Genomic DNA, 20303 nt, shown 5'->3' with positions numbered 1-20303 from the left:
TTTTTGAAAGAGAAATATAAAATGGATTTGGGGAGACTTTACATCTTTTTATAGTTAAAAATAGTGATGATGAAATCCCACCTCTACGATAGTTATTTGGAGAGCTTTCAAAATTAAGGAGTTTTAAATATGTGAGAAGAGAAACATCGTTCAGTCTCTACCCCTTACGTCCTTCAGCCTCTTACAACATCATTGATTCTCATCTCCACAATTCTCAAGATCCTTCGCCTATCAGATCATAAACCCCTAATTTTAATGTTGTTCTCTTTATAAAACATGAACCCTAATTTTAATATTAGATCATCCCAGATTTTGTTGTGTTCAATGAAGATGAACCCGAGACTTCTTCTTACTCTGTTTGTCGTAACCTTTGTTGGAGTGAGGGTCACTATTCAGTATACCACATCTAAACAGTACTTGATATTTCAACATAGATCGTATAGCATGCAAACGAATAGAGGCAGTGATATTCATATGTTCCAACTCAATTATAAGGAGAAACCACATTCTAATTTTGCGATTAAAACCAGAGAATCTCCAAAACATTTCAAAACAGAGAAAAGAAAATGCTTTCGAATATCAAAAATACAAAATAACAAACTAGTGAACAAAACCACAGCTAAAATAAAAGTTTTCTTCAGATGTTACTCGGATACATGAAGACTCTGACCCTCATACCCTGCAAAATGTAAGAAAAAAGATGTCTACTTTAAGAACCCCCAAGCAGAAGATTTTAACATATAAAACAAGATAATAATTTTGAAGGTGATTAAAGAATCTGATCAAGTTACCATGGACTTAGGAGGCAAGTTGGATGTGAATTTGGCACGGACAACACCGCTGTTACCATGAGGCCTTGTAACCTTTCCCCAGATGCAGCGGTAATGGCTACCGTTCTTCTTGGTCTTAGCCTTGTAGATGTAAGCCATCCTCTTTCCCTTGTACCATGTCACCTCCTCTGTAGTGTTGACCCCTTCGATCTGGATAAGGGATGTGTTTGGGTACTGGTTAGACTTCGACCTGCACAATAAATAAAAATGTCAGAGACCATTGGGACCGTATCAAATAGCTAGCCACTAGGCAGAACCCAGTACAACTTTCTAAGAAAATTTAGACAGCTAACTATTAGGAACAAAGTCTGGTATTAAGTTGAGAATTAGATCCTATCAGCTTGAGTTACATAAACTAAGCATCATTGTTCATTACATGATTGGAGCTAAATCAAGAACCAGTGAGCAGTATACAGTGAATATAATAGAGATTATAAAGTAAATGTGTCACCTTTTGTATCCCAAGATAGTTCCCCTGACGTAGAGTCTGCAATACAATCGATAAGACAATCAAGTGAGTAAAACAGGAGGCAAATGAGCAACCAAGATTTGAAAACTAGGGTTTATGCCAAACTTGATGAACAATAAGAGGAGAAGAAGAAAGACCTGACACGTTCTCCTTGGCGTCCCTTCACCATTTTCGCGTCGGCTGATTAACGCAAAGTCTGCTGCTAGTGATGAAAACGGAGAAGCCAAACACTGAAACATAACCACGAGTTTATAACGTGTTGCCCTAGTTCTCATCTTTAGATTTAGTTAATAATGGGCCTACGACCCTGAAAAAATTGGGCCCATTAAGATACAATTTAAAATGTGTTTCGTTTCCTTACCTATTAATGTGGTAGACTTGTAGTTTACTTCTCTTTCGTGTACTTGCTCTCCCGTGTCATCTTCAAGAACTGAGGTTACTGAACTGTGGGTCATGACTCATAAGCTGCCGTGTCTCTCTTTCTCCTAACATCTTCACCAGTTCAGCAGCTCTGAAATGACGACTGGATCATCGAGAGAAAGCTTATTGAACATTCTTCTTCTTCTTCCTTCGACTCTGGTCATCATTCTTGGACTATCTTGTGTCGATTTTGTGAAAGTTTCCAAGGAAAAAATGGCATCGTTAAAACGCTAAAAAACCAATGCTGAAAATTAGCCAAAGTTCCAATGGTCTGAACACGTCCGGGAAGATTATGGCCAGCGAAATATATAAGTAAACTGATTTTATTTCATCATAAGGTAGATTTTTTTACAGCTTAACACCATTTGTAATATACTTCAAAGCCCACCAAAGAAGTCGATCCAGAAAGGATAAAAAACAGAGCACGAGTCTCTGCACACTCCAAAAGCTGAAACTAAAACACCTCAAAGAAAAAAACATTGGAGACACTTAACAGGTCAAAGACTTCAGTCCTCAACCATTTCCTCATCGTCTTCTATTTCTTCAATCCTCATCTTCTTCACAGCTTGAGCTGCATCACTTCTATTCGGCCCATTAGCAATATGAATCAACACATCTGACTTATGTCCTGTCGTAGCGTTCACTAGCCCTCCATTCTTCTCAACACGGTACACAAGATCAGATCCACCACTTCCTGCATCTATGTAAACGGTGGAGTTCTCATCGATCTCCTCACGCACAACCATCTTTGACAACTCTGTCACCACCTTCTTCTCCATCCACCTCCTTATTGGCCTAGCACCATACACCTAACCATACAAACACAATATCGTCAGCCAACAGACAATACCATACAAGTGCATGATGAACGTTACAAGTAGGTTTAAGAGACTTACCGGGTCATAACTCTCAGCTAAGATGTAGTCTAAAGCAGCATCGGTGACTGCAAGAGCAACACCTCTCTCAGCAAGCCGGACAGCGACGTCTTTCATTTGGAGACGGGCTACTTTCCTCAACTGATCATGTGAAAGAGGATCGAACACCACAATCTCGTCAAGCCTGTTAAGGAGCTCCGGTCTGAAGTGCTTTCTCACCTCCTGCATCACACATTCCCGGGCCACTTGCATAGACACTTTCCCAGTTAGCCCCGAAAGTAGATGCTCTGCGCCAAGGTTTGATGTCATGATTATCACCGAGTTCCTGAAATCCACAGTCCTTCCTTGGCCGTCTGTCAATCTCCCATCGTCCAACACTTGAAGCAAAGTGTTGAAGACAGAGACATGGGCTTTCTCTACTTCATCAAAGAGTATACACAGTAAGGTCGCCTCCTCACAGCCTCAGTTAATTGCCCTCCTTCCTCGTGACCAACATAGCTGAGACAAAAAGCAACCATGTAAGAAAACAAACTTCATGGAGAAAACATCTAGTCTTGAAAAGTATTAGGATAACGTATTTACCCAGGTGGTGCACCAATGAGGCGAGAGACAGAGTGTTGTTCCATATACTCGGACATATCAATCCGAACCAAGAGGTTTTCATCATCAAAGAGCTGCTCAGCAAGAGCCTTAGCAAGCTCAGTTTTGCCAACACCAGTTGGGCCAAGGAATAAGAATGATCCAGTTGGTTGTTGTGGCCTTCCAAGTCCTGTTCTTGACCTTAAGATCGCCTCAGCAACTGCGTTCACAGCTTGATCTTGTCCCACGACCCTCTTGTGCAACCTATCGCAAGACCAATCAACCTCTCCTTCTCGTTCTGACCGAGTCTTGTCACTGGAATCCCTGTCCAACGGCTCACAACTTCCGCAATGTGTTCTGGCCCAACGTTCTCGGTGAGCATCATATTCTCGTCAGAAGTTCCTTCAAGTTGAGCAATTGCAGATTCCACTTCCTGGATTGCTCCATATCTTAGGTCAGCAGCTCTTGCAAGGTCATATCTTCGTTCTGCCTCTTGCAAAGCAAACATGAGCTCTTCTCTTTTCTGCTTAAGCCGGCGAATCTCATCAATTCTCTCTTTCTCCTTTCTGTACTTCATCGTGAGAGGCTGTAACTTGTCCCTCAGGTCATCAAGCTCTTTCCGCACCTACAGATTCATAATTCAAGATAACAGGATCAGAGACCTATCCCAAAAGAAGATGTTAACTAACAAAACTCTATAGCAAACCAAGTTTTCTAGGATCTAGAATGTTATAATCTCAAGAAAGAAGAGAACTGTCTCATACCTCCACAAGCCGAGCTTTGCTGGCTTTGTCTTTTTCTCTTTCCAAGGCATGAAGTTCAATTTCCAGCTGCATCCTCTTCCTTTCAAGGTTATCAATCTCTTCAGGCTGACTATCAAGCTGGACTCTCACATTGGCACAAGCCTCATCCACCAAATCAATAGCTTTATCCGGTAAATGCCGACCTAATCAACCACACAAAAAACCACGTCATACCAAGAACAACACTACACAAAAGCCACAACATCTAACCCAAGACTAAAAAATCTCAACATACCAGTAATGTAACGAGCAGAAAGCTGAGCAGCATTGACAAGAGCCCGGTCCTGGATACGAACACCATGATGTCCCTCATACTTCTCCTTGAGCCCTCTCAGAATACTAATAGTATCAACCACACTCGGCTCAGCCACATAAACCTGTTGAAACCGTCTCTCAAAGGCAGCATCTTTCTCAACATACTTCCTATACTCTTCAAGCGTCGTAGCGCCAATACACCGAAGCTGACCTCTAGCCAACATAGGCTTAAACAGATTCGCCGCATCCATGGACCCTTCAGTCTTCCCAGCGCCGAGAACCAAATGAATCTCATCAATAAACAAAATCACTCCCCCTTCAGCTTCCTCAACTTCTTTCAAAACCGCTTTCAACCTCTCCTCAAACTCTCCTCTGTACTTAGCACCAGCGACCAACGCCCCCATGTCCAAAGACACCAACCTCACATCAGTTAAACTATTAGGAACATCTCCCTTCACAATCCTCTGCGCTAAACCTTCAACAACAGCCGTCTTCCCAACCCCTGGCTCCCCAATAAGGACAGGGTTGTTCTTCGTCCTCCTCGAGAGGATCCTAACGACTCTTCTAATCTCCTCGTCACGACCGATCACAGGATCAAGCTTCCCCGCCTCCTCAACCAAATCTCTCCCGTAAGTCTTCAACGCTTGGAAACTCGTATCACCACAAGCACTCTCAACCACCTTCTTCTTCCCTTCCTTCCCGCGAAGCTTCTCGACCTCGGCCTTCACCTTCGCCGCGCCAACGCCGACCTCGCTCAACAGATCACGTATCTGAGAATCCTCGAGAAGGCCGATGATGATCTGATCGACGGCCAAGTGAGTGTCCCCGCGCGACTTCTGGGCGGATTGAGCTCTGCGTATGACCTTGACGAGGCTCGAGCTCGCGGGGACGTCGTCGGGAGGAGGGGACTGCGAGGGGAGCTTCTTCAAGGCTTGGCTGATCACTCTCTCGGCGGATTGCGCGGCGGTTACGCCGCCTCCGGCTGCGGCGGAGATCGCTTGAGGGAATATTCCGGCGGGGTCGGAGATCAAGGCTCCGGCTAAATGCAGAGGGGTGATTTGAGCGTGGCCGGAGTTTACGGCGAGCTCGTGAGCGGCGGCGATCGTTTCGTTTGTCTTGTGTGTGAATTTCTCTGGATTCATCTTTTGAGTCTTCTCTTCAGTTAATCAGAATCAAGCAAATCGTTGTGAATTGATTTAATGAAACTTTGTGATTTTTTTGCGAGAGAAGAAGGAGGCAGGTGAGGTGTTTTTATGGGAATGGGGTTCATTCTCGAAAGATGGAGAATTCTCTTCGTCTTCTCTTTCGTTTAGAACTCGAAGGTACTAGAGAGTTCATCGCAAGTGAGTGAGAGAAACCATTTTAACTTTTTTTGCTATATGATGCCACGTGGAATTTTCTTGTTTTATCGGTGCTCTTCTCTAATTAATCCTTTTTCTCTATTGGGAGACCTTTTAAAACTGTACGGCACAGAAAAGGAATCTTCTACGAACTAAAGGAGTTAAATGCAAATCTCAGAAGTTCTAGTAAATATTATAGTTGATATTTAACAAATAGTCCATTTCCTGAGTGATTTTTCTATCCCACCATATCTTGATACTATCCTCTCTGTTCTTCCTTGTATATTAGAAACTGTCTCAGTGCTACAGTGCATGCCAATTGCCAAAGGCTTGCTTCACAAAGCTAAGTCTTTTGGTATCGATGTCACGGACTTGAAAATTATTTAGCTTGATAAAAATCTCTCTTTAAGAATGATGGAACTATTGGATTTGGCCACAGTGATAGCAATAGTGATGGATGAAGACACCAAAGCAATAACCATCATTATTATTTACAATCGAGGAGTAATCATTGATTACCATCATGAAAGAAGATGGTCCTAAATTTATATCATACAGAGATAGTTTGAAATCAAAGTCCTCTCTTCTTCTAGTATAAACTGAATATAACAACGTTTGACACTATAGTTCATGTTCCTTACAAGTCAAGAAACACAAAGGAACAAACACACAGTACAATGAGTTAAGCTGAAATCTCTCTGATCAGCCAGTTTAAGCTTGGGAAAGCGAAATAGAGGACTAGAAACGACGGGACAGCCAACGCAATAGTGACAAATAAATAGACCCCGAGAACCGCAGCACTCACAGGGATCGCATATAAAGCCATCAACAGGAACATGACTACCAAAGGAAACTTAGCCAACGAACGAGCGACAAGAGCTATTGACTTACATATATATCCATGAACTCTCCCACTTCTCAAGTACCCTCTGGTCACATCTGAAGCGTTGTTACACACTCCATCATCACACCTCTCTCTCTGCTCTGAAGCGACGACCCTTTTGTTGTCACTGCGGGAGCCATTCATGCTTTCGACCATCCATAAAAGGTAATAGTTCTTGGAAGGAAACTTGATGGCTCCACTGCGTACTAGCCTTAAAGAGAGCATATTGCACCAAGGGCAAGTAACGAAGAAGGGAAGCTGGAACGGAAAACCTGAGGATTTGATCACAACGGCACGTTGAAGACCCAAGAGACAATACTTGCAGATGGTGTGACCACACCATAAGACATAAGGAACGTTCTCAAAGACGTTGAACGGTTCCCAGCAAATGGGACACTCTAGTCTTTCTTCCTTCCTTGTCTTTCTTCCATCATCTAGAGGAGCTTTTATCGGTTCTATGACAGTATCTTCTCCCATTGATTTAAAGCCTTCTTCATTGGGTTTTGAAGTTAAATTCCACATAACAAATGGTGATGCCTTTGTTCTTGCACAACCCTTCAAAGAAAGAAGATGTAAAAAGAATGATCAGTTAAAGAAGACTGAACACTAATCTCTTTTCAGGCATTAGAGAGATATGGTAAGCTAAAAGACAGAGATAATATCTCAGACCCGAAGTTCACAACCGAACCTATAGAGAGAACAGAGTATACCACGAAGCAAGAAATGTCTCTGTTTTTTTGCAAGAGTTTATCTAGTCATTAAGAGATATGGATAACTGCAAAGAAATATCCAAAACTCTGAACGGCGCCTTTTCTTTGACTAAAACCAATGCGAAGAGACACGCGTCATAAAATCACGGTGACACTGAAACGCGTTTCGAGGTTTACCGCCGCAACAGATTTCCTCACCTAAAATCTGACGCCACTAGATTGGTTCACCACAAAACGCACCGTTTATTGACGGTCATATTTAGAGGTGGGGTTTTGATCGATACCGAACCAGCCTATTAGCCAAACCAAACGATTCTTTTTGGTTTCTATTCCAGTTTGATACAATTAAGTTATTTCCATATTTAGTTAGTTTGGATTTTTATTCTTAAAAAAAAAAAAAACCAAATCATTCTATTTCCAATCGAACTAATAATTTTTAAAATCAAAATAACCAAACTAACAAAATTTAACTAATAAATTTGTAACAAAATTAAATCATAACCAAATGTCAACCCAAACCAGACCAAAATTTTGTTCAGCACAATTTGACATAATTTTCTGTTAACGGAACTAGTCTTTCTACCCGAACCCATAGGAACAATCATATTATACTAACTACTGTTATCCATCGACCATCGGTTACTTCCGTATTGTCTTTACATGAAGAAGGGATTGTGAGAATTGCAGTTAGATAAAACCGGTTGATTTTCAAAATTAAGGATTTATTAAAATTTTAAGATTTTTTCATATTTAAAAGTATATAACTATTATAATTCAATAATTTTGAAAATTTTAAGGTTATATGTAATATTTTGAAAGTTGTGTTTTATGAACTAATTTTTAACAGATTTAAATTCCAGTAATATTAATTTTGATAAGATTATTAAATTATTTGAATTATTTTTTTGAATGACAATAAATTTTACTCTTTCTGTTTCATAATAAATGTCATTCTGAGCTCATTTTCTTGTTACACAAAGAGTGTAACTTTACAATTCTAATGTAAATTATACTAACTTTCAGCTGAAAATTAATTGCAAACTGCATTGATTTTATAAATAATTTTATTTATCTAAAATACTATTGGTCAAAAGATATAATTAATTACAACTTACATATATTTCAACAACTTGCTTAATCTGTGTGAAAATGTCACAACGACACTCTTTAAAAAACGGAGGGAGTATATATTAACTAACAATCATCAAAACCAATTACATTTAAATTTTCTTAAAATATTAGAATCTAGTAACTGATAATTATATAATTTAATTATTAACAGTTATTCAAATTTAGCTTCGAGTTCCAGTGACAATTCCTAAACGGAAATTATTTTCATAAAAATCGTTTTTAGTGAAAACTAAAAACAATTTAAAATAAAACAATAATAATGACATTTGTCGGTGTGAGTGAGCTGTACGCGGATCTCCCCCTTCTGCTTCTAGATCGAGCGAAGCATTTTCCTCCGACAATGTATTTTTTAATTATGACAGTGCTTCCGCATTATTGGGTTTAGTTTCGTTTTATTTAATTAGGGTTCTTCAGATCGAATATCCCTTTCCATCATGCTAAAGATCTGATCTTTATTCAGATCCGTAAGTACACAGAGTGAGAGAAAGAGAGAGACAACTACAAAGACTGTCTTTTCAGACAACAAAAAAAGGAACAGACTTTAATGGTCGTCGCGCAACTCTTTAAACTGAAAATCTAAACGAGAAAGGAGAGAAAATGGGTTCGCCGGCGCATAAAAGACCCTCCGGAAGCGGCGGCGGCGGAGGACTCCCGACGTCGACGGCACCAAACGGCGGAGGAGGAGGAAGAGGCGGGCGCGGCGTGTTGCCACGCGGCAGGCAGATGCAGAAGACGTTCAACAACATCAAGATCACGATCCTCTGCGGGTTCGTCACCATCCTCGTCCTACGCGGCACGATCGGAGTCGGCAACCTCGGGAGCTCGAGCGCCGACGCGGTTAACCAGAACATCATCGAGGAGACTAACCGGATCCTAGCCGAGATCCGGTCCGATTCGGATCCGACCGACTTGGATTCTCCTCAGGAGACGGAGATGAGTACCAACGAGACGTACGCTCTAGGGCCTAAGATCACGGATTGGGATAGTCAGCGTAAGGTATGGCTTGACGAGAACCCTGAGTTTCCTAGTACTACTGTCAATGGCAAAGCTCGGATCTTGTTGCTTACAGGGTCTCCTCCTAAGCCCTGTGATAACCCTATCGGTGATCATTACCTGTTGAAGTCTGTGAAGAACAAGATTGATTACTGTAGGCTTCACGGGATCGAGATTGTGTATAACATGGCTCATTTGGATAAGGAGCTTGCCGGGTACTGGGCAAAGTTGCCTATGATTAGGAGGTTGATGCTGTCTCATCCTGAAGTTGAGTGGATCTGGTGGATGGATAGTGATGCCTTGTTCACTGACATTCTGTTTCAGATCCCTTTGGTTAGGTACGAGAAGCATAACCTGGTGATTCATGGTTATCCTGATTTGTTGTTTGATCAGAAGTCGTGGATTGCGTTGAACACTGGGAGCTTTTTGCTGAGGAACTGTCAGTGGTCTTTGGATCTGTTGGATGCGTGGGCGCCTATGGGACCTAAAGGACCGATACGCGACGAGGCCGGGAAGGTGTTGACGGCGTATCTGAAAGGTAGACCGGCTTTCGAGGCGGATGATCAGTCGGCTTTGATCTATCTTTTGCTTTCTCAGAAAGATACATGGATGGAGAAAGTGTTTGTGGAGAATCAGTACTACTTGCACGGGTTTTGGGAAGGTTTGGTTGATAAGTATGAGGAGATGATGGAGAAGTATCATCCGGGTTTGGGTGACGAGAGATGGCCGTTTGTGACGCATTTCGTTGGGTGCAAACCGTGTGGTAGCTACGCTGATTATGCGGTGGAGAGGTGTTTGAAGAGCATGGAGAGGGCTTTTAACTTTGCGGACAATCAAGTGCTGAAGCTGTATGGGTTTGGACATAGGGGACTGTTGAGCCCCAAGATTAAGAGGATCAGGAATGAGACGGCTACTCCGTTGGAGTTTGTAGACAAGTTTGATATCCGCAGAACAACGCAGGTGGAAACCAAGCCACAGAACTAGAGGAGCTCTTCGTGGACACGTATAGGTAATATATAATGACACTCACAAATGCAAAGCAAATTTGTTTGCCTGTACTTTGCTACTTCATTGTTTCTTCTGCTCTTTTTATTTTTGTTTTTGTTTGTTGTTTGCAAGAATGTTTTAGTTGCAAAATTCATTTTTTTTTCATAGATGTTTTTGTGTTTTCTTCGGTCAAATGTACTTTGTTACTGCTCGTGACTACTGTATTGAAGTCTGTCACTTGAACTTTTTGGCAAACTATTAACATTGGAAGAAAAGTTAGGGAACAGGTGATAAGACTGTGGAATTAGGATAACTGTTGCATTTACAAGTTTGTTATAAGCACCAAAGCAAAAACTTTCAGCTTCCTCAGAGAGAGAGAGAGAGTAATGAGTTTAAAGCGAGTAACCGTTACGCGCCACCTCCATACTTTTTAACCGTTTAAAAAATCTAAATTTTAGACGCAACGGTAGGGATACGATGACGTCTATCTTACGTCATCTTTCGTCTGTGACTTCATCTGGAGGATTGATTAACAAATTGGATTCCTTTCGTCTACTTCATCACAATACGAACTCGCTCAAGTCCAATCACACCTTGAAGCATTACCTTGAATCCGGAGAGCCAATCAAAGCTCTCTTAAACTTCAAACAACGATTCAGAGAAAGCCCTAGTTTCGTAGACAGTTTCTCTGTCTTGTTCGCCATCAAAGCTTCATCGTTAGCTCATAAAGCTCCCTCCTTTGTTGGCAAACAGATCCACGCTCTTGCAAGGAAACTCGGGTTTCATAGCGTAATCCAAATTCAGACATCCCTTGTCGGTTTCTACTCAGCTGCAGGTGATATCTCTAGTGCACGCCAAGTGTTCGACGAAACTCCTGAGAAACAAAATGTTGTGTTGTGGACGGCTATGATTGCAGGTTACGCTGAGAACGAGAAAGCTGTGGAAGCTGTTGAGATGTTTCGACGAATGGAAGAGGAAAGAATCGAGCTTGATGAGGTGATTGCTACTGTGGCTTTATCAGCTTGTGCTGATCTAGGGGCTGTGCAGATGGGAGAAGGGATATATTCACGCTGCATCAAGAGAAAACGAAGATTGGGTATGGATTTGACTCTGAGAAACTCGCTTTTGAACATGTATGTTAAAGCTGGGGATGTTGAGAAAGCGAGGAGAGTCTTTGATGAAACGTTGAGAAAAGATGTGGCTACTTACACGTCTATGATCGTAGGGTATGCTTTAAACGGTCAAGCTCGAGAATCATTAGAACTGTTCAAGAAAATGAGCCAAGATTCATCTGTGTCTCCAAACGATGTAACTTTCATTGGCGTCTTGATGGCTTGTAGTCACGGCGGTTTGGTGGAAGAAGGGGAACGACAGTTCAGGAGCATGGTTGAGGATTACAATCTGAAACCTAGAGACGCTCATTTCGGATGCATGGTGGATTTGCTTTGCCGTTCTGGTCGTTTGAAGGATGCTCACGAGTTCGTAAATCAGATGCCTGTAAAGCCAAACGCGGTGATTTGGAGAACCTTGCTTGGTGGTTGCAGTCTTCATGGGGATGTTGAGCTCGGGGAAGAAGTTCAGAGACGGATCTTTGAGTTGGACCGTGGTCATGTGGGAGATTATGTTGCGTTGTCCAATATCTACGCGGCGAAAGGAATGTGGGATGAGAAACTGAGGATGAGGGATCGTGTGAAGAAGAGAAGGGAGCCTGGGAAAAGCTGGATTGAGATGGGAAACATTATCGCTGAGTTTGTTTCAGGGGGTAGTGATGATGATGGGAAGCTAATGGTGGGAGAGATTAGCGAGGTTTTGAAGTGTTTAGTTGCTTGTATGACAAGTTATGATTATGTGGTGGACAATTTTAACTCCAGTTATTGAGGTATTAAAATGTGTCGTGTTTCAAGTGAATCTCAGTTTTGTTTTCGGACTTATTCATCAATGAAAGACGTGTGAAACAGAAGATACGTTTAAAAAAAAAAATAGTTCTGACCATTTTACGTGTTATGTTTTCTTTTTTTTATTTGGTTGTTAAATTATTCTTGTTCTCTGATCACTTGTAGCTTACAGGAGCAGTGACTAGTGCGGTGGCAGGCAGAACTTCTCAGTATGGAGTCGTACGTGGGGCTGCACTTGGCGTTATCTGTTGAAAGTGTTGGAGACTTCTCGTGCCTACTGGTACTCAGAGCTATCATGATCGAGGGGTCCATCATCTATGGTTGGTCTTAAAATAAATCTGAGCAATCTTACACGTTTGTCAAGTATATAGGAAGAGAGGTTTTGGAGGTTTTCTTCTGACTTTATTGTCTAGATGGAGAAGGATTTTGAGAGAAAATAACTTTGGTGGAAGATATAATGACATAGCTTTAACATGTTCCTGGTGGACCATCAAACTTATGAGGTGACATAATGGCTTTGATGTTTATTATGTTTTTCTTTTTGTAGAGCAACTGTTTCGTGAGAGACTACTAGATGAACAACTTATGTCAACAATGTTGAATTCAACACCAGTGGCAGGTTCTATTGTAGTTCTCTCTGCTCGCTTCTTCTTGTGTATAGATAGAAACTGTTTTATGAAACTCCACTATTGAGAGGACATTAAAAAGTACTACTGAAAGCTGTCTCATATGAACATGACTGCAGACTTCTAAAGTATTTGAAGGGTTATACTCTTACGCTTCTGTATCTTCCTGTGTTCACTCAATGTTCTGCAATTTCCTCTTGTTTAAAGACTGCTTTCACATTAATCAATCATATTAGGTTCTTGAGTTGTTTTTTCTACTTTTTGCAGTTCAGGATTTCTGATGTAAGCTATTAAAAGCGGGATGATGTTGATGGTGGATCAGGTAACTCGTTAAGGAAACTACCTATATCATGTCAAGTGAGATGACCAAGAGGCAGATTATTATCATGACCCTTTGTTCATCTCAGATCCTTTGAATTTTACAGGACATCAGGTGAAATCACACGAAGCTTACCGAGATGCGACAAACCTTTCACCTGGTTTTTATTGATAAATGGCTCGTCAGACATGTGCCATGCCCCATTTGCAGACAGGCCGAATAAAACACCATTGTTGCCGAGCAGTGTACGTAGCAAATTAAACATCATTCCTTTTCAGTTTCTCTTTACTAATTCACTTATAGCAACTTTAGCATCTTCCGTAGGTTTCTACTTTCAAATGTATACTATCATAGACATGAATAAGAACACTTACAGATATGTTAGAGAAAATATTGAACTCGATCAAGTTATGCACTCATACATTTAGATAATTCTTAATATTCCTGACCTGTCTATTGAGAAACTCAGAAACTCTTGACCTTACAAGACTATTCATCTCTTAATATTTTACAGCCATGGGACCCTGGCTTCTGGGAACAGGGCTCCATTGACCTTGCTCTCGTACAGAAAGAGTCATGATCAGTCTCGTTCAATACCCATGGCTTCAACCCTCCAAGGCCATGAGCTACCTCCACGAGTGAGGACCATGGGCTTGTGACCATCAGCACATCAGAACAACTTAGAAGGTAAATCTCAGTCCAAGCTCTCCTGCTCTCCATGTTCCTCTGAGTTTTTTGGTATTCCTTGTGGCTAGGCCTGTGAACACTTATTACCTCTCCCGTCACCGTCGGGTTTTCCCAATATACGTCCCTGATACTCTCAAAGTAGTACCCTGGAGAAGAAGATGAGACGAACACGGCCTTTGATTTTCGGTTTAGAACTTGGCTTGAAGGGAGATGTCTCTCTTTGTCTACTTCAGGAAGCAACTCATGCCTAACTCCACAAGCTAGAATCTGTTCTACCAAATTTGTAGTACCAGAGACTTCAATATGGATTCCTATTCTTTGATCAGCTCTAGCAAGATAAGCGCTGTAGTATCGTGTGATGAGACCCCAGACAACATTAGCTGGGTGAAAGAGATGCTGACCCAAGAAGTAAAAGACCGTTTCTTTAACCGGGAAGAGCTTTTCAAGTTCCTGCTCAAATGAAGAGATGGAGAATAGTGATGGGACAAAATAACTATCTGCTTTCAGGATCAGCCACGGTGTTTCCTTCAACAAAGCTTGACCTTCCTCACAAAAGAAAAGCTTTTGTTGGTCAGTGGAATCTAGAACAAGATGGCGAAGAAGAGACTGTTCATTGAGCGGAAACTCTGAGGGAAGAAACCAAGAAGTGTGCGGAAACGGCTCGCAGAAAAGATCAGCCATTTCAACTCCTTGCTCAACAAGTAAAACCCTTTTCGTTAAGAGAGCATAAAGAAAAGCTGAAGCTAGACTAAGCATCCTACTTCCAAGCTCACCATCAGAATTCAACCATATCACATAGCTACAACCAGAGACTCCCCAATCAGACCGATCTCCCAACTTGAGTTTGTCAAGTGTTGAGTTATAGGAGCTAGTAAACGGTCCACACCGTCTGTGAAGATCTTGGTATCTTTTGAATCTAGCTTCCAGGTAAGAAGATTGCTTAAAAGTCGATTCCTTTCGATATAAACTCGCCTCATACCTGCTCAAGCATGATTCTTTATCCAAACCAGGGACAAGATGTTCCTTCTTCTCGCTTTCCTCACCGTCTGATTCATTAGCTGAAACCCAAAAAGCCACCAAAGAGTGTGTTTACTAAATGCAACATTCTTGAAAAGGAATGAGAGGGAAAATCAAAGTTTTTACCTTGATGGAATCTGAGCTGAAGAACCCTGGAAGCTGCAACACTCTCCACAGCATCATCAGAAGGCGGGTCTCTGAGTACCACCGACAGAGAAAACATAACAGAAGCAACCATAAGAACAGCGAGAAGCAGACCCATCGATTTCATCGAGCTCAAACTTGGTTTCACTGTATCCACTTCGCTAGACCCGATTCGAGTGTCCGGGTTGGTCACCGGTTCACCCGCATCCGAGTTCTTCTTGCCACGCTTCATTTGGTTAGAGAGAGAGAGAAGGCAGGTGAAAACCGGGTCGGATTTTAAAGTGAGTATTCGGGTTTTGAAGAAAGACTTGAACGGAGTTGGTGGTGGAGTGTGGAGTGCAGACAGAGATCGGATGAACTCATCATGTGATGTGTTTCAGAGAACAGAGATAAACAATGAGTACGTGGCAGAGACGACGACAAGTTTTAGCTACGATTTCATGTAACATTACCATCTAAATTTGTCCTACTGATTTTGTTTTATGAAAAAAAAAAATTGAAGTTCAAAAACATATTTTATTTTTGGAGAAAAACTAATCAATACTGTTAAAACAGAAAGCCTTTTTGAGGTACCCTTCTGTTTTAGTAGTATTTACAATTTTTTGCCACTGGAATATTTTAAAGGTATGCTTTTAATTTAATTGATGTTTTCTGATTTTCTTTTATTTATGCAGAATAAATATGTAACAGTTTTCGGCTACCTATTATTTAAAGAACACATGCCTCTCGAAAATTAACATATCATATAGTTACATATGTTTTGTTATCTGTCAAAAACCTTTTTATTTAAACAACACTAGGATCGACCCGCTCTACGGGCGGAATAAAAATTAAAAAAATATTTAAATAGTTAGATTAAATAATTAATATAATTTTATTATTGAAAAATATACATATTTGTTAAATTTTGTACATATTATTATATTTAAAGACTAAATAAAACATGCTATCTGAGAAATAAATTATATCATTTTCCATCTAAAAAGTTTAAAATAATTTTATTTTCTTAAGTAATATATGCTCTAATCATACATTATATTTTTTTTCTGGAGTTGGATGAATATAAAGAAATTTACAAAAAAAAAAGAAACGAACTTGTAAATATAGAATAGAAAACTACCGATGAGAAAAAATTCTTATTAGGACAGTTAGTTATTAGTCATATAAATTGAAATCAGTAACATTAAAATATCGTATCTCAACATGTTCGGCAGATTAAGTTTGACAAAATTCAATCAACAATACATACACTTGGTTTATTCTGAATGAATAGTTCTTTGGTCTTAGAATTAAAATGTTTGTAAGAAAATAATTAATATAGATATTCGGAAGCTTAAATAGTGTTCGCCCAACACAATTGTGTGAACTAATAAACCTTAAATGGTTTACACATTTTAAACAAAGCCAAAACGGGAAACTGATGAATAGTTAGAAACCAACATAACAAAGGTCAACATATTAAATTCATATTATTAAACCTGTCTGAATCCAACTCAAAGCACACACAAACACATGAGAAGTCTAAACACGTGAAAGGAAATATAGAAACATAAGCGTTACTACATCTCAAGCAACACGCGTCTTCTTGATAACATTTGAAGATGTCTTCTTGATAACATTCGAAGATGTGTCGTCCATCTTCTCAAGAGCACAACCAGCTGGGTCTTCTCCCGCCTTCGTTGATTCCTCACCACTCCACCCTCCGGACTCAAACTTTACAGGGATTGGCTTGCCGTCCGGCATGTTATTCTTCTTCATAGTCGTCATCTTCCTAAAATACCCAAATGGTTATACATACACGATCAAGTAAACAGCGAAACTAAATAATATACATCATTCCTACAATTTTGATATCAATATCACACACTGTTACACAATTCGAAAAATAAATGACACATACAGTACTTTTACCTGAGATGGAGCAGTAATGACAAAATTGTTGAGCTCAGCAATTGTCAGAGTTTCAACCTTTGCATAACTTCTTAGTGGTGGTGCGGCAGATGGATGATCAGTATCCCTAGCCACCAAACTACACAAGCAAACGATGGTAATTAATCTTACTATGCCAATAAACACTTAAACATCTATTAACAGATCAGCTTACTTGTAGAAGCAGGCTTCCCCTGCGTTGCACCGGAAATTGCATTGAGGAAAATACGACCTACACATCATATTAAAGAGTTACAGAAGTGTGATTTCCCTTTTTTCTTTTACAATATCGCTATACTAACATACGAAATATAACAATTAAATACCTTTAACAATCTTGGGTTTATGCTTGTAGCAACAATAACTTTTGGATCATCACGCATGCCCTCAAGTTTCTTGTGAAAACAAACAGCCTGATTGTCTAAGAGGCTCAGTGTAACAGACACATCACTGCAAACATATAACATATAATACCAATTGATTGTGGAAATGAAGAGATGCAAAAACAGAATAACAATTACTTATCAATATTAATACATTACATGAACGAACCGATAGTAATCTATATAACACAAAACACACATATATATAAACAAAGTTAAAACAGGGACAATGAAAGAATGCGAAGAGTGTTCTATAAGCATCAGGCTTGATGATATATATAGCTTTACCTGCACTTCAAGTGAGATGCAATTTCGGGAACCTTCTATCATCCAGCATCCGTTTCTTCATAGCAAATCCAGCTATTGTCGATAAAGAAAATGATTATTCATGAAGTCAACAAACAACTACAAAAAGCGTTATAGTAAAGGAAATTATTATAAATCGAATCCACATAGCTCATACATCTCTCCCTCCATGAGGAATGAGGAATTCTCTGAAAGTGTTCAGCCGGTGGACCGTGATAGAAGCTGGGTTGAGAGACTCATGCTGCAATGAAAGAGTTGATTATGAGTTTGCAAAATACCAAGCGTTGTAGATATTTAAGAAAAGACAATATAATAGGACCAACCTTATCATTCAGTAGTCATATCCATGATTTCACCCCCTTTCTTCAGAGCTTCCCAGAAACAGAGGAGGGCTTGATAACGATCTGAGAACAACCTTTTTATACCGAGATTTCCACCGTTTCGAAGCAGACAATAAATGTACATCGCGGATGAAGGAATCAAAAAGGACTTTAAGAAGATGAATGTGAAACTGATAAAATTCTGGATTCGAGGAAGAAGGTGAATCGAAACCCTAGAGTTGGAACCAATATCAAGACGGCTGAGAGTGATGAGGGTTCAACCCATGAAATAGAAAACGCCGCGTTTTGCTTATTCAGAATGGGCTTTATAAAGCTTTATTTAAAAAACCCGTGTGAAACCAAAACCCTAAACGGAAATTAAACACGAATAAATGAAACGCAGTGTTTAGTGTAAAGAGACACGTGTCATACTGTGGCTAAACGAATTTGTGACCTGGTGTCCGACGTGGACATCCCAGGAAGGATGAAAAGGCTTCTTTATATATAAAGATATGCCTCTCGAATTAGAACAAAACTTCAGTCACATAAACACACTGGTCTCAATTATTATACAGATTATGTACCAATTCTGATGTTTTGATAAATGATTTCTACGAACCCAATGCTTCAACGTTTACTAGAATCTGCAAACTTCCACTTAAAAAACTACATTAATATGTTAATATTGTTTCCATTACCATTCATCAGTTCCAATCATTTTTTAATTTTACAAACGATTGCATCATAAAACTAAATAAATAAATACCAATCTTTTCTAATCAATAACTATATATATATATATATATATTAATATATATAATATATATATAATATATATATATATATATATATATATAGGTATCTAAATACGTAAATGAAAAATCTAACTTAACTCAAAATAAACTAAAATATGGGTAATTTGTTAAGTTAAGGGAACCAAATATAGTAGATGGCAAATAGCTGATCAATTTAAATATTATCATATATTAAAATATCAGTAGTTAACTAATCATAACATAAAATCGCAGCATCTATTCTATTAATCCAACTATTATTTCAAAATACATATCTTTTAATTTAACTGTTTCAAATTTAATTTCTGAATGTAACACCAACATATACTCACTAATAATCAGAGGCACAAACCTGATAGCTGATTCAAATAATATCTTAATTAATCAAACATTAAACATCAATTCACTACAAGAAAACAGCACTTGGCGAGGAAAATTAACGAGGAAATAAAATCCTCGTAAAATTACGTCGACTTACGAGGAAATTACAAAGAAAGAATAAACGTCGTTATTTCCTCGTAAAGTAACGAAGAAAACATTTCCTCGTTAAAACAACGTAATGTTACGTGGTTTTAACGAGGATTCTCTTTCCTCGTTAAAACTACGTAAAGCTTGCTTCATCTTTACGAGGAAATGAGGAAATAGCGTTTCCTCGTAAAAACAACGTAAATTCGCGTCTTCTTTACGAGGAAATGTTTTACGTGACTTAACGAGGAATTACTAAAGCACGTTTTTTTTAGAATGATTGAGATTATAAGAATTGTGGTGTTTAGAATGGAAAAAAAAATATTGAGGTTTGAGGTTTGGAATGAAAAATAACAAATATTGAGGTTTGAGGTTTGGAATGAAGAGTAGAAGATAAGAAAGATGGTGTTGTGGTTTGGGGTTTTAGATTATAGGCGTTTAGAAAGCATACCTCGTTAATTCCTCGTAGTTAAGAGGAAATACGACGAAAAAAAGAAAAAATAAAAATGCGGGCCTCGTTAATTCCACGTAAGAAAAAATCGTCGTAAAGGCCTCGTAAGCTTACGTGGAATTACCGAGGCCCGTTTTTATTTCCTCGTAATTTCCTCGTGGGTTTACGAGGTTTTAACGGGATATTTTGTCTAAACCCCTAAACCCTAAACCCCCAAACCCCATATTTCTTCTATTTTGTCTAAATCCTAAACTCCAAACCCATTAATAATTTTATAATTTTCAAAAGATTATATTTTCAAATCTTCAAAAGATTATATTTTTGTTGCAAAATAAATAATTTGATTTTGTATAAGTTTATATTAGAAAGAAGAGATTGATAATTAGAAGTTAAAGAATTGTGGTTTTAAATTTTGAGTTTTTGAAATGTTAAGAAGATTATATTTTCAAATCTTCAAAAGATTATATTTTGTTGTAAATAGAAAATTTAAATAAATAATTTGATTTTGTATAAGTTTATATTAGAAAGAAGAGATTGATATTAGAAGTTAAAGAATTGTGGTTTTAATTTTTGAGTTTTGAAATGTTAAAAGATATTGAGTTAAAAGGAAGATTTGTTTGTAAATATGAAGTAGAATATAAGAAAGATAGGGTTTAGGGTTTGGGGTTTCTGATTTTAGAGGTTTAGAAAAT

General features: G+C 39.1%; 5 protein-coding genes, 1 long non-coding RNA gene and 1 pseudogene across 11 annotated transcripts; 2 read left to right on the top strand and 5 right to left on the bottom strand.

Annotated features, from left to right (window-relative positions):
* Positions 1-495: 495 nt before the first annotated feature.
* On the bottom strand, positions 496-1568 carry LOC130502514 (60S ribosomal protein L35a-1). Its single transcript, XM_056997321.1, has 4 exons — positions 1437-1568; positions 1282-1317; positions 792-1020; positions 496-679 (listed from the first exon to the last, which is right to left on the bottom strand). The coding sequence occupies exons 1-4, from the start codon at positions 1466-1468 to the stop codon at positions 638-640; spliced, it is 339 nt and encodes a 112-aa protein (XP_056853301.1). The 5' UTR covers positions 1469-1568; the 3' UTR covers positions 496-637.
* Positions 1569-2046: 478 nt separating this feature from the next.
* On the bottom strand, positions 2047-5558 carry LOC130502513 (chaperone protein ClpB1-like; annotated as a pseudogene).
* A 577-nt stretch (positions 5559-6135) lies between these two features.
* LOC130502511 (uncharacterized) lies at positions 6136-7305 on the bottom strand. 3 transcript variants are annotated; one of them, XM_056997318.1, is made up of 2 exons: positions 7165-7305; positions 6136-7009 (listed from the first exon to the last, which is right to left on the bottom strand). In XM_056997318.1, exon 2 carries the CDS (start codon positions 6974-6976, stop codon positions 6254-6256), a length of 723 nt encoding a protein of 240 aa, XP_056853298.1. In that variant the 5' UTR covers positions 6977-7009; positions 7165-7305; the 3' UTR covers positions 6136-6253. The 3 variants fall into 3 exon arrangements, with proteins under 3 accessions (XP_056853298.1, XP_056853299.1, XP_056853297.1); XM_056997319.1 differs by having other exon boundaries at positions 7143-7251; XM_056997317.1 differs by having other exon boundaries at positions 7124-7242.
* A 1271-nt stretch (positions 7306-8576) lies between these two features.
* On the top strand, positions 8577-10520 carry LOC108837584 (probable xyloglucan 6-xylosyltransferase 5). Its single transcript, XM_018610620.2, has one exon. The coding sequence runs from the start codon at positions 8893-8895 to the stop codon at positions 10270-10272; it is 1380 nt and encodes a 459-aa protein (XP_018466122.1). The 5' UTR covers positions 8577-8892; the 3' UTR covers positions 10273-10520.
* A 102-nt stretch (positions 10521-10622) lies between these two features.
* LOC130502510 (putative pentatricopeptide repeat-containing protein At1g74400) lies at positions 10623-13882 on the top strand. 4 transcript variants are annotated; one of them, XM_056997315.1, is made up of 6 exons: positions 10623-12154; positions 12343-12490; positions 12718-12789; positions 13064-13118; positions 13222-13360; positions 13630-13882. In XM_056997315.1, the coding sequence occupies exon 1, from the start codon at positions 10753-10755 to the stop codon at positions 12151-12153; it is 1401 nt and encodes a 466-aa protein (XP_056853295.1). In that variant the 5' UTR covers positions 10623-10752; the 3' UTR covers position 12154; positions 12343-12490; positions 12718-12789; positions 13064-13118; positions 13222-13360; positions 13630-13882. The 4 variants fall into 4 exon arrangements, with proteins under 4 accessions (XP_056853295.1, XP_056853293.1, XP_056853296.1 ...); XM_056997313.1 differs by having other exon boundaries at positions 12336-12490; XM_056997316.1 differs by lacking the exon at positions 12718-12789 and having other exon boundaries at positions 12336-12490.
* Positions 13469-15421, bottom strand: LOC108817021 (fucosyltransferase 3). The gene is made up of 2 exons (XM_018589601.2): positions 14946-15421; positions 13469-14860 (listed from the first exon to the last, which is right to left on the bottom strand). Exons 1-2 carry the CDS (start codon positions 15193-15195, stop codon positions 13605-13607), a joined length of 1506 nt encoding a protein of 501 aa, XP_018445103.1. The 5' UTR covers positions 15196-15421; the 3' UTR covers positions 13469-13604.
* Positions 15422-16287: 866 nt separating this feature from the next.
* Positions 16288-18207, bottom strand: LOC108817359 (uncharacterized). The gene is made up of 7 exons (XR_008940279.1): positions 17905-18207; positions 17739-17822; positions 17564-17635; positions 17219-17342; positions 17068-17124; positions 16875-16992; positions 16288-16734 (listed from the first exon to the last, which is right to left on the bottom strand). It is a non-coding gene; the product is annotated as an uncharacterized LOC108817359 (long non-coding RNA).
* Positions 18208-20303: the final 2096 nt, after the last annotated feature.

The sequence above is a fragment of the Raphanus sativus genome, unplaced genomic scaffold (assembly GCF_000801105.2).
Source record: "Raphanus sativus cultivar WK10039 unplaced genomic scaffold, ASM80110v3 Scaffold0588, whole genome shotgun sequence".
Classification (NCBI taxonomy): Eukaryota; Viridiplantae; Streptophyta; class Magnoliopsida; order Brassicales; family Brassicaceae; genus Raphanus; species Raphanus sativus.
The sequence above is the reverse complement of the archived record's forward strand: the minus strand, read 5'-3'. Positions and strand labels throughout refer to the sequence as shown.